Source organism: Temnothorax americanus, unplaced genomic scaffold (genome assembly GCF_048541705.1).
Source record: "Temnothorax americanus isolate GAGA-0224 unplaced genomic scaffold, ASM4854170v1 Scaffold182, whole genome shotgun sequence".
Taxonomy (NCBI): Eukaryota; Metazoa; Arthropoda; class Insecta; order Hymenoptera; family Formicidae; genus Temnothorax; species Temnothorax americanus.
The window spans coordinates 52,503-66,229 of NW_027509321.1; the positions used below are offsets into that span (position 1 = coordinate 52,503).

Consider the following 13,727-nt stretch of genomic DNA (forward strand, 5'->3'; position numbering starts at 1 on the left):
AATATTATTTGTTTTAAGTAAAGAGAGTGATGAGTGTATTTTAAGATTATTATAAAAATGAAATATTCTTTGCGAAGATGCGACCGTTAAAAGAAGGGAAATGGAGTAATTGGTTTTCTTAGCACTGGAATGATATTTGTTGAGCACTTCGAACAGTTCTTGCATTAAAATATTTTTATAAAGTGGATTAAACCTACTGGGGACACTACTTAAAAAAAAAATGCGCCATGCTATCTACCGCAAGGTGGTGTGGAAATGATAGCGCTCTATCATTTTCTTGCCACAGAAAAAAAAATTATTTTTTGGCTCGCGATCTTATATCGCGATTGCTATTCATGCACAATTCACGCGCAAAAAATATCATTCCAGTACTAAGAAAACCAATTACTCCATTTCCCTTCTTTTAACGGTCGCATCTTCGCAAAGAATATTTCATTTTTATAATAATCTTAAAATACACTCATCACTCTCTTTACTTAAAACAAATAATATTCTAAATTCTAATTGTTTAACTATTCAATTAAAAATATAAAATTAAAACAAAAATTTGATTTGCTTATTATTTTGACTTTTCTTTGATAAAATGGTATAATGTTTTTTGAAGGAGTATAAATTCTTTTTTCCAGTACATGATAAAGACTTTCTCTAAAATTTGTGATGAATACATTTTAAGATTATTATCAAGAAAATATTCTTTCTTAAAGAACCCCGTTACTTACCAAAAGAAAAAAAGTAATTCCAGAATTACGATTGTGTGTACATAATAGAAATTCAAGTATTAAAATTGCGTACATAAGTAAAATTCGGGAATTACAATTATGTACATACTTTTAATTCCCGAAAATTGTTTATGTCATAACGTAAAATAAATTCAGAATTAATATTTTTTCTAGACATAATTGTAATTCTGCATTTTCAATTATAGCTTAATAATAATTCGATAAATTATAAGTATGTCTAGACATAATAATAATTTCTTTTCTTTAAGTATCGATTTAATTTGATAGAATTTTTATGATGATATTAAATAGTAAAATGGCGTGCCGTATACGCACACGTAAAAAAATATCATTCTAGTGCTAAGAAAACCAATTACTCAGTTTTCTCTTCTTTTAAGTAACGATGATCTTTACAAAAAATGTTTTCTTGATAATATTACTTAAAATAAATAATATTCTACATTCTAATTATTCAATTCTTCAGTTAAGAATACAAAATTAAAACAAAAATTCAATTTGCTAATTATTTTGATAGGAGAAGTCAAGGCTATGAGGATCAGACGCAGATCACAGTGCGTAATATCAGAAATAACTGATTTATTCGTCGTTTTGATACATTACATCGATCCGTACGTTTCGACTCAGCTTTGAGCCATCTTCAGCAGTAGTTACAGAAGTTAAGTTACACGTTCTCCGTACCGTATGGTGAGTTTACTGATTCAAAGTATCAGAAACATAGACCAATTGATCCATATCTGTAAATTTGTTTAATTAATGTTGAGATATTAAAAAGATCTTTTAGGAAACTCACCATTCGGTCTGAAAAACATGGAATACAGAGCCATGCGTACATAATGAATATCTACTCTCTGCGAGAAGACTTGACGATCTTGTCGACACGACACACAATAATATGGAAGGTCTTGCAAGAAGAGGCATGTCGTAGGTCAACACACCGGCGAGGATTATAACAAAGCACGATTTGACACTGTCACAATATTGCATGTACCAATAGTAAAACGCCGATTTGCCAACGACCAAAGTTCATGAGCATGGATTACAATTTGCTCAAAACCGTGACATATGCATGATGCAAGAAAACCGTGTCATTTTGAGACGGTGTCAAATCGTGCTTTGTTATAATCCTCGCCGGTGTGTTGACCTACGACATGCCTCTTCTTGCAAGACCTTTCATATCATTGCTGTGCATGTGTCGTGTCGATAAAGATCGTCAAGTCTTCTCAGCCAGAGAGTATTCATTATGTATACATGGCTCTGTATTCCACGTTTTTTAGACCAAATGGTGAGTTTCCTAAGGGATCTTTTTAATATCTCAACATTAATTGAACAAATTTACAGATATGGGTCAATTGGTCTATGTTTCTAATACTTTGAATCAGTAAACTCACCATACGGTACGGAGAACGTGTAACTTAATTTCTGTAACTATTATACCGCTGAAGCCTAGATGGCTCAAAACTGAGCCGAAACGTACGGATCGATGTAATGTATCAAAACGACGAATAAATCACTTATTTCTGATATTACGCATTGTGATCTGCGTCTGACCCTCATAGCCTTCTCCTATTTTAATCTCGAGGGTCCTCATATTATTTTATTTATTATTTTGACTTTTCTTTGATAAAATTTTATTATGTTCTTTGAAGGAGTATAAATTCTTCTTTCGAGTACATAATAAAGACTCTTTCTAAAATTTGTACATTTTAAGACTATTATCAAGAAAATATTCTTGCTTAAAGACAACCGTTACTTACTAAAAAAAAAGGTAAATTGAGTAATCGCTTTTTTAAGCAGTAGAATTGATATTTTCCTGGTGTATGCATGTGCACACATATGTACATACGTACGCACAAAAAAATTTTCTATGTTGTTAGAAAATTTTATTTCTATTTAAAAAAGGCGAGAAACTATCATCGCTTATAGGACAGGGGCCCGGCGTTACGCGCCGCTTGTAGTAAACAACTGCCCGCGCGCCGACCGCGGGGCGGCCGCATCTCGCCGCGCGCTTGGATTTGGCGGTGGGCGGGCTAATACGTCGATTTTTAATCATTAATAACTCGTCAACTATTGCGAAAATTGTAAAATGGTACATGACTTTTCGACTCAGTTTGGCTCGCTCTATCTAAATATGAAAAAAGTACCAACAATTGTGGGGCACCCTGTATATATTATCTTATTATTATCATTTTGTGTGTGTTTGATTGCGTAACGCCTCTCTCCGAATTCCCTGAAAGAGAACTACGCCCTGAGGTATTGTCGGGGATATTGCGTTAGATATAATAGTGTACGGTGGTGCGATCTGTCGCACCTGGCGCTCAATAATTTGGTGTCTGAATTAGTTGCGCGTGCTGCCAATCTACGATAGCTTTCCACCGGATTGCGGGACCGGGGGAAAAAGCGTCGCAATACATATAATGCGGCTTATAATTAAGTAGAGGATAAGTTTATTTATTTATTTAAAATTTCGAGGTCTAGCAGCGCCAAGTTTTTTTACAAGAAAAATTTATGTATTTTAATAAATAATTTTTATTTTGTACTGTTACCTCTGTAATTCTTTGTGACCACTAAAAAATACACATGTAAACTTTGTATTTAAATATCTTGTATTTCTTTGTTAAATTTAAATAAAATTTTTTAATCTTATAAAATTGTTATTATACATTCTTTTCTAATTGACACAATGTAAAGATTTTTCAAAGTAGTGCAACAATTATTTTTTGAGGCAATATATATGTTCTCTCTGTAATTGGCGCTGTAATTTAAAGAGATATCATTTCTTTTTTGTAATTGTAATAGATCACTTGAAGCGCGACTCTTTTTTTGATAAAGTAACATAAATTTGTGATGTGTATCACTTGGGTTATAATTTTTCGGAAATAAAGTACTATTGCTTAGATTTTTTCGATATTTTTTGAGATATTGATAAAGATTACGTCTACCACTTGTTACTTAGGTTTTTTCGAGGTAAAATACTACCACTTTCTTTTTTTTCATGGTAACAACATGTACACTACTATGCGTGTACTTGGCGCCTTTTTTTACCTTTTTTTTAAAAAAGGTAATTTTGTACGGATATCACGCCTTTTTGTAGTATTACGCATTTTATAAACAGTAAGTTTAGGGTAAAGCTATTTGAAGGTATAATACTACCACTTTGTTTTTTTCGAAGTAACAACATAACAGGGTAACAACATAATACATATACACTACTATGCGTGTACTTGGCGCCTTTTTTTACTTTTTTTTTTTAAGTAAAAGTTACCAGTAGCGGGATTCTCTAACTCGTTACCGACGAAAATCGCTATCGTTAACTATCGATATCGATGATTATCGCAAAAGGTTATTCTGTAACTAGCAGTTATCGACAATTCTCGATAATGTGAATCGTTAAATTTCGACAAATGTCGAAGTCTTGTCGATGCGTTTGCGATCAATACCGGGGGTCTCGCTAAGCCGTTATCGATAGTCGGTGTGAGTCGATGCCGTCGCACAGAGGTCATTTTGATTATTCTAGCAAATAATAAATAGTATCACATTTAAATTTTTATTTGTAATATATTTTTGTTATATCTTTGATTTTTACAACTAATACTTTAGCGTGGATGTTTTGGCTATATAGTGTACTAAATTAAAATTCATTTTCAGATACACAGGGTGACCCAGAACACCCGTATCACCCGATTTTTTCGTAAACGCGACAATTTAGAGTAAAGTGTTTCATACGTATCGTTTGAAAGGGCATAAAAAAAGAAAATTTCTGACGCAAACCAGAGGTCGATACGTTGATCCGTTCGGCAGTTATTTAGGGTCAAAGTTCAAAAAAATCAATTTTTTACTCTAAATAACTCCTGAACGGGTCAACGTATCGACCTCTGGTTTGCGCCAAAATTTTTCTTATTTTGTGCCTTTTCAAAAAATATATACTATAATATGGGGAGTTCCATTTAAGAAATTGGAAGTAATCTTTATGTGATCTCAAACGACTATCCAAAGTCAAACTAAATGACAAATCAGACAAATGCTAAAACATTAATATTTTTTATTTTTAATATAATATTTTATTTTATTAATCAAACATGTTATCTTTATTTTCACTCGAAATCAACAAATCCTTCTGTAATTCGGGCTCTTGTAGTAACTGCAAAACTTCCTTATTTAGTGCTTGTTTGTACGATCGATTTCCAATGCATTGTGATAAAGATGATATCACAGGGTCTGACGTTACAAGAAGTGCATTAAATAAATCTTGCATTGTTTCCTCCCTAGAAAACTTTCTTGTGTTGCACTCTCGATATTTCCGAAATTCTTTGTTTCGGGACTCAAGAGCTTCCTCGGAAAACAATCCTATTGGAAGTGTAGCTGCCTTTATAATGTCTGGCCCGTGAATTAGTATACGGTGAAGACTTGAAGGCATATTATACCACGGATAAAGTTCCACATACTGTTCAGCAGTAGCCTTTGAATATTCTGCAAATGCTTCTGTGTTGATTGCATATCCACATGACAATGTAGTTAAAATTGTATGCAGATGTTTTAAAAAGTCTGCGTTAAGTCCGGTTATAGACGATGATAGAGCATATTCCCGGAAAAATTTTCGCGCGGTGTTTCCGTCATTAGTCGTTCCGTAACCTTGCTTTGGAATATCCACTAATAAACTCATTTCGGATTTCAAGTTCTTTATGATTCGCTTCTTCCTTTCTTTCACTAGTTTTTTGTCTTCATCATCGCGAATCTGCCATTTTTTCACATCTAGCCGATATGAAATGTGTAAGCAGCACTCTAGGCACCTATCCACGCATGAAGATTGGAAATTCCATAGCTATATAATTCAGAGTTAGGCTGGAGGTTCCTAATTTTATTAAGCTGATTCATTATTTTTGGTGTGGCACCACAGATTCCACAACTTTGATTGGATGAATCACTTATAACGCCAAACGTTTTCCCATCAATCATAGTCAAGTTGAAACTGTGTTTTACAATTATTTGGTTGTTGCCTATGACACAATTCGTAACTTGAATTTTGGTAATTTGGCTTTTTACATTTTGAATCTCTTCTTTAACTAATTCTGGAGTTTCCTTTTTGAAAATCAACTTGATGGGTCTGCAATATCGTGTGGACGAAGATCGAGGATTTTGCCACAGTATATGCCCATTTTCGGTACAAAGACGCAATGGAACTAGACACACAGCAAATAAATTTGCATCACTTTTACTATCACTGGTCTCTTCATTGAAATGTTGCTTGTAAGTAGACTGTGAAGCACTGCCATCACATCCCCATTTGTACAAAAGTATCACTCCGTTCGACATCTCAGATAGGAATTGTTTAATAACATCACTTTGCACTTGTATGATTCTTCTTGCTGTGTGATTGACTAGTTCCTGCAAATTAACCTCCGCTGAAATATCTGTTATGATAATATGTTCTTTGTCTGGATAGCACTTCTTTTTCTCGTGTAAAATAACATTATAGTTTGGATAAATATTCGCGTTCCTTGATTTAGCTCCCTGCTGCATCATTATATATGATTTTTTTGTACAATGGCAATCAACAAACAACGCAAGAGCTTCTTCTGGTGTGTACTTAGTAGGCAATGATACAGTAGAATGGTAAGCTTTTTTAATCTTAGTTGCTCTAGTGGGCGAAGATGTGGTCGCTTCTTGTACTATTTTAGCAGCATCTCTCCTACCAGAGGTTTCAAGGCTTTTACGCGTCGCAAAAGCTAGCTCTTCAGAAGAATAGTTTTTTAATAATGGTAAAATTTTTTGCCTTTTGCTTTGATTGCCAACTTCACTGAAATCTTTTGAAGGTCGACCTCTTTGCGAATGACCTTTTTCACCGACATCTTTACTAAAAAATTCGATGTTTTCATCAAGCCATTGATGGTGTCTCTCTTCAAAAAACTTTAATGTACGATTACACTCCTTCCACATTTGAGCTACCTTGCTGTTAAAACGACAAACATTTTTTCTAATGGTGTTGTATTTTTTATCATTAGCACACTCTTCTACACCAAATTTGAAAGATACAAAAGCCAAAACCGATAAATTCTTCTGTTTAATTGTCTTTTCTTTACGCCAAACTTCGAACAATTCTCTCTTATTTAGCGACATAGTACCTAAAAAAAAATATAAATACTAAGTCACTGGCATTTCTTGGCAAAAAAAAATACTCGGATTGAAATGCTGACATATCTAGGTATTAAAAAAAATTAAAACACTACGAACAAACACGAATATATGTATTGCGGGTTTATTTTATAAATGTAAAAACGGAAAAAACGACATTCATCAAGGTTTTTCTAAATTTTTAATATAATATGTGACGAGTACAGTAATTTTAAAAATCAGTATATACCCCTTGAACAAATAATATCCAATAAATAAAATAACCAAGGCTGTGTGATAGATTTTTCACAATTATTTTTTATGTACGGTAACAATATCTTAATAAATAAATAATAGAGGTTAGGACCGGTTAAAACGAAAGTAGCGTTTTTCAAACGAGTGTGAAGTTTGCCGCCCGAGCCGAAGGCGAGTACCAACGTAATCTGTAACATGGTGATAAATTGAATTATTAATTCCTAGATAAATGAAAATGACCTCTGTGCGTCGGTGGTACGTTGGTGTATGGAACATGTGCATATATGTGTGTAGTACATGAGACTTGAGTTCGAAGTACTTTTTTCTTCCTGTCTTTTAATGAAGAATGAAAAAGAAGAACACTTAAAAAGCATTTGTAATTGCATCAAATGGACTGCAGCCACAGTGAACTGTCGGAAGTTGTTGAATAAAATTTAATATGGTAAGATGAATAAAACTTAACCTCATCGTTAGACAAGCAATGCAAAATAATGCTCAGACGTGATCAAAATCTTTCTTTTTCCGTTAGAAATTGCACATTATTCTTTTATTTCTACGGCATTTTTACATAAATCATCATCACCATAAAATTATATCTTAACTTATTATTTTAGAATGGCTCTCGACTATCTTGGTTTAAATTTAATGATAATGAAAAATCGTGTTCAACGTTCGCGCCTTGAACGAAGGGCGCAACGACAATTGTTGCGAATGACAGAGGATCCGTTCGATTTGACGAACAATGAATTTCAAGAACTGTATCGCCTAACACCGGATTTAATGTTTGATCTCGCTAATGTATTAGAACCTCGATTACAGCGGACAAGGATTACCGGGTTGTCTGTAGAAAAGCAGGTGATACAAATTATTGCAACCATATATTTTTCTTTCATTACGATTATATTAATTTTTTTATTTTAATTTGTTGTATTTATATGTTACAGATATTGTCGGCAATGAGATTTTACGCAACTGGTTGTTTTCAAGTGGGGCATTTCTATGAGCCAGACATCGATCAGCAGATCTGTCCACAAAGTAACTGATGCGATCAATGACTTAATGTTTAGACAATAGATACAATTTCCCATCACTCCAGAAGATAGGCAACTAGCGAGAATGCAATTTCAAAATGCACGTCAGCCATTTGAAGGGGCTATTGGAGCGATTGACTGCACTCATGTTGCGATCCTTGCCCCCAAAGAGCATAAAGAAGCCTATATAAATCATCACGGCTATCATTCAGTGAATGTGCAAATGGTAAATATACTAAATATTTAAATCATTAATTCGTACAACGTGCTTTTTTTGTGTATTAATAACTAGTATAACAGTCAATGTTTGATCCCTTAGATATGTGATCCAAATTTAAAAATATTAAATGTCAATGCAAGATATCCCGGAGCACGGCACGATGCATATATATAGAGTGCTTGTGCTGCGCGACGAGTTATGGAACGCGCATACAATCGTGGTGAACGTCGAACATATCTCATTGGTAATTATTATCTTAATTAGAAAATTAGTTAGAAATTATTACTATGGAACGCTGTGTGTGTGTCATTGACAATTTTTTACATTATAAATTATGTATTTTAAATTGTTCTAGTTTATGAATTTTAAAATTTTTTTTATTGATTCTAAATTGTATTAAAAAACTTTAAATTGAGTTGAAATAAGTATAGCATATTTGTTTACATAGGTGATTCAGGTTATCCACTAAAACCGTGACTTTTAACTCCTTTACCCCGAGAGCGAGAAGGAACTCCACGTTTCGCGTATAACGAAGTTTTATGCAGCGCAAGAAATTGTGTCGAACGTCTCTTTGGTGTATTGAAAGCTACCTGGAGATGTCTTTCTCGACACAGGGTCTTGCAGTACGAGCCTGGCTTTGCTGGGAGAATTGTCAACGCTTGCGCAGTCTTCCATAATATGCGTAATGCTCACGGCATATTTAATGATGATCTATTTAATGAAATTGATTATGACAAAAATATATATGACAATTATGATAATGTTTGTGATATTAATGTAGATAATAATGCTCGTGGACCTCTTGCTATCGCACGTCGCATCCAAGACCGTTTAATAGCAGAAAGATTTGCCAGATAAACAACAATAATTGTTTATCTGGCAAATCTTTCTGCTAATTGCAAATCTTTGTTTCTCAAAAACTCATATCCGTTCACTAACATTATAAGTGCCATTCTACACTACGTTGCAAACGCCCCGTCGCCAGTCGCAAAGAGTGGCAGGTGTTACTTTAAAAGTGTTACTTCCGGTTGCGCTTGGCAGTCACGGTTGCTAAAACAAAGTCGAACACCTTTTAACTTTTTGGTAATAGTAACTGGCAATCGGCAATCGAAAATAACACTTCAATTAGCAGTTATTGCCATCCTTCGCGACTAGCGACGGGGCGTTTGCGACGTATTGTAGAATGGCCTTAACAGTCTGCACAGCAGCAGTATCTACCAATTTTTGTATTGTATGTGCAATTCTAGTCATAACACAAGCGCATTCATATTATATAGATGTGTCTGTACAGTTTATTAAATAAGTTTATTAGATAAGTTTAGTAGATACAGTAAGATCATTAAATGTAGAAGATCATTAGCTAAGACAATAAGACAATTAAAATAATTATAAAGTGAGATTAGATTACAATGTACTAGCTGGAATGTATAAAGTACAAATTAAAGTAGTAGTAATCTATTTTATTATAATGCAGGTAAAATTAATAAATAATTGCCAAACAATTTCAGTCATTAGAAAAATATATTTAGCATTAGCATAATGGAGATCGAACAACAATGTACACATACACGTTTGAATGTGAAAACTGAAATAAATCTTTGGCTTCAAAACAAAATAAAATTGTTAAATATAAGAAACATGTTTCTCAATTTACGACCATCACATTACGTTATCACACTTAACAAAAAAGTACACGCAGTAATTTGTTCATTTTTGTAAAAACTATTTAAACTCAAACGAAATAATAGGTCCATTTTTTTCAGCGTCTTCAAACGTTGATAATCAAATATTGAATCATCACAAAGATTGATCGTTAGGATAAGTAGGCAACAAATTTTCTGTAATTATTGTGTTTCTCAAAAACTCGTATTCGTTCACTATTATTAACGGCATGTACAGCAGCAGTAGTCTGAAGACGTTAGAAAAAATGGTCCATAGTCTATTAAAATGTAATAATAGTTGAACAAAAATATTATTAATTATATCAAATATAATTAATCCTCACACAGCTTGATCGTTAAGATAATTAGGCAACATGTTGTCCATAATTGATGTGAGTTTCTCAAAAACTCGTATTTGTTCACTATCATTAACAGCCTGTACAGCAGCAATATCTGCCAATTTTTGTATTGCATGTGCAATTTCAGTAACTGCAAGCGCATTCATTTTAGATGCCTCAGCTTGAACTTTGGCAGCTTCAGCATACATCTGTAAACATATTCAAATATATTTTACAAATGATGTATGTAATTTGTTTTTAAAAAATTGCACATTCTAGGCCAATTAAAGATATTGTCTTACAAACTCAGCATCGGCCTGCTTCTGAGCAACGGATTGGAAGACTTTTCTCGATGAGGACAATTGTTGAGGTGTAACTCGATTCACTGCAAAGGACCACGCACACAAACATTGGAAATCTAGGCCCCGGTCAAATTTCTCCAAACTTTGTGATTTTTTAGCTTGATCGGGAGATCAAAAGTCCTTATGGGCCCGAACCTCCAGGAAGTCATGGAAGAGAGTTATGGGGTATGGAAGTCGACGGAATATAAGTAGTCGAGTATACACGTTTTTACCCTTGAAATGTCTCGAATTCGGAGGGGATCAATTTTGATAACTAATGGGACAAAACTTCTTGAACTTGGTGAGGACTATCTAATAGTCTGGCTTAATCTTGGCTATAAAGTCTAACTAGGGTCCGGTAGGGCCCAGCCAGGTTTTTATGATGGAAACCTGGATTCATCGCAGAATTACATTCTGTGTGACTAGGAATATATTCATATATAATACTAAAATTTCATAACTGACCCGACCAATTAAAGCAAGATCCGGTGTGGACCCGACTGGTTAAGGTAAGATCCGTTGTGGATCTGACCAATTAAGGCAAGATCTGGTGAAGACCCGACCAGTTAAGGCAAGATCCGGTGTAGACCCGACTAGTTAAGGCAAAATCCGGTGTGGACCCGACCAATTAAGGCAAGATCCGGTGTGGACCCGACCAATTAAGGCAAGATCCGGTGTGGACCCGACCAATTAAGGCAAGATCCGGTGTGGACCCGACCAATTAAGGCAAAATCCGGTGTAGACCCGACCAGTTAAGGCAAGATCCGGTGTGGACCCGACCAGTTAAGGCAAGTTCCGGTGTGGACCCCACCGGTTAAGGTAAGATCCGGTGTCAACTTTCCTACATTACCTACATATATCAATATGTATCTATCTCAATTACGAACATTTCTCCCACCAGCATCCGCGATGTTATCAAGGAGGCCAGTGCTTGGGTATTTAACATTTGGTTGATGACGCGCATATCCCAAGAACTATAACACACTTGCTATATGTGCGCATGTCTCGAGAATCCTAGCTCCTGTCTTACATGTACAGTAATAACCGAGTATTATTATGTTGTCGGCATCGTTCTGTAAACTGTATCCACAATTGATATCGTGTCGCGTTGCGAAATCTTGAATAAACTCTAAGGCGAACAAGACCAGCTTCTTGTTGATGTACATCTACCTGTAATATTTTGCTATTATCTCTCAAAAGTTTGTCCTGTATATAAGAAGGAGCGAGTTCTATTTGGTATATACCCATAGTTAAGTCTCTCAGATATTTAGTGTAAGGGGTGGAAAATCTAAAACTTGATTGTAATCGAGTGTATTCCAGATAGCAATACGTCTTCCTAGATTTTCTTGAAGAACTTTATTTTGTAGGTTATTAACAGTGCGTGCTCTTTGAAGCATTTCCCTAGCTAAATCAGCTGTAGCACCTTCCATTAAAATATGCTCACGATATCTATTAATAAGTGCCCCGGCTATCAGATAATATTCACGAAGGTGTATAACGTGATGGTACGCTACGATTCCCTTGAAGAATTTAAAAATCATTTTTATGTGCCCATTACGAGCTTTCACAATCCATTGACTTTTAATTATTAATCTGGAGTCGTTCGCATCTTCTGTACTGAGTTGAGTTTGATTTTCTTGAAGTAACGGTGGCATATAAGTTTCTATTCCCAGATTTTGTAGGAGAGGCAGAACATCTCTGTATCCACGATCAACTATAATGATAGCGTTTTCTCCTAACCATTCTCGTAAAGCACCCGCATCATTTTGAAACTCTCTCTCTAGCATTGCGGCATCATTGTTATTTCAATCAATTTTCATTCATCCCTTGAAAATAAATAGCTATGCATAAATCATTACAAATACTGTAAAGAAAATATTCTGTTGAGGACTGAAGAAGCTAAATAAAAGGTAAATGAAGAATCAAGAAGTTTGTTTTATAGGGGGACCACTTGGTCTGTTATAGCTTTGACAGGACAATACCATGAATCAGTAAATGAAGCAATATCTGAAGTAAATCTCAGATAGGTTTTAACGATTTACTTGCATTTTAAGATTCGCTCCAATAATAGTCTTGATAAATAATAATGAAAATTATGGAAACAAATGAGGGAAGAGATACTCAAGTAAATTGATAGATATAATAGTTCTAAAAAGTTTGTGAATAATTGGGAAACGAAAATCTCTTACTTTAATAAAAATCCTACTAAGAATTTAGGATTGCAAGTGATCAGAGATCTACAATCTGACTCCCAGCGGTCATTGAGTTCCAAAAAACAAAATGTCTGACAAAATGTCAGACTATCTAAGACAAAATGTTAATATTGCGAGTCTTAATATTGCGCAGTATCTGAATATATTCCTAGTCACAGAATGTAATTCTGCGATGAATCCAGGTTTCCATCATAAAAATCTGGCTGGGCCCTACCGGATCCTGGTTAGACTTTATAGCCAAGATTGGGCCAGACTATCAGATAGTCCTCTCCAAGTTCAAGAAGTTTTGTCCCATTAGTTATCAAAATTGATCCCCTCCGAATTCGAGACATTTCAAGGGTAAAAACGTGTATACTCGACTACTTATATTCCGTCGACTTCCATACCCCATAACTCTCTTCCATGACTTCCTGGAGGTTTGGGCCCATAAGGACTTTTGATCGGAAGGTCATAAGCTAAAAAATCACAAAGTTTGGAGAAATTTGACCGGGGCCCAGATTTCCAATGTTTGTGTGCGTGGTCCTTTAAGATATGTTGTAACCGGACGGTACTATTGGAGGCACGAATCAACGCTACGTGTCCCTTGAAATCAACGGTTGCCACTCGGTTTGACCTTTGAACCACCGAGAAGGTAAGTAACGAACGATATCTCGAACAATCAATCAGACGAATTCTCTCCTTTTTTCAGGTTCCTGCCACCGCTGGATCATCGCCGTCATCGATCAGGATCGTCGCTGCCACCGGAATCCAGGATCAACGAGGGACTTCGAGTGATCGACGACAATGGATCAGGCCGTCAGAAGGTAAGTCCAATTTAATA

At 35.0% G+C, this 13,727-nt stretch overlaps 1 protein-coding gene across 1 annotated transcript; it reads right to left on the reverse strand.

Moving 5' to 3' along the window:
* Nucleotides 1–10,171: 10,171 nt before the first annotated feature.
* Nucleotides 10,172–12,481, reverse strand: LOC143896440 (uncharacterized). Its single transcript, XM_077404338.1, has 3 exons — nt 12,253–12,481; nt 10,656–10,738; nt 10,172–10,562 (listed from the first exon to the last, which is right to left on the reverse strand). The coding sequence occupies exons 1-3, from the start codon at nt 12,479–12,481 to the stop codon at nt 10,356–10,358; spliced, it is 519 nt and encodes a 172-aa protein (XP_077260464.1). The 3' UTR covers nt 10,172–10,355.
* Nucleotides 12,482–13,727: the final 1,246 nt, after the last annotated feature.

What these genes read in the sequence shown, in the direction of transcription:
- LOC143896440 (XM_077404338.1), bottom strand. Translation starts at nt 12,481, where the DNA reads ATGCTAGAGAGAGAGTTTCAAAATGATGCGGGTGCTTTACGAGAATGG. An exon ending in TCAATGGATTGTGAAAGCTC is followed by an intron (nt 10,739 to 12,252) that starts GTAATGGGCACA and finishes GGTCCTTTGCAG; the next exon opens with TGAATCGAGTTACACCTCAA. An exon ending in AGCAGGCCGATGCTGAGTTT is followed by an intron (nt 10,563 to 10,655) that starts GTAAGACAATAT and finishes ATATGTTTACAG; the next exon opens with ATGTATGCTGAAGCTGCCAA.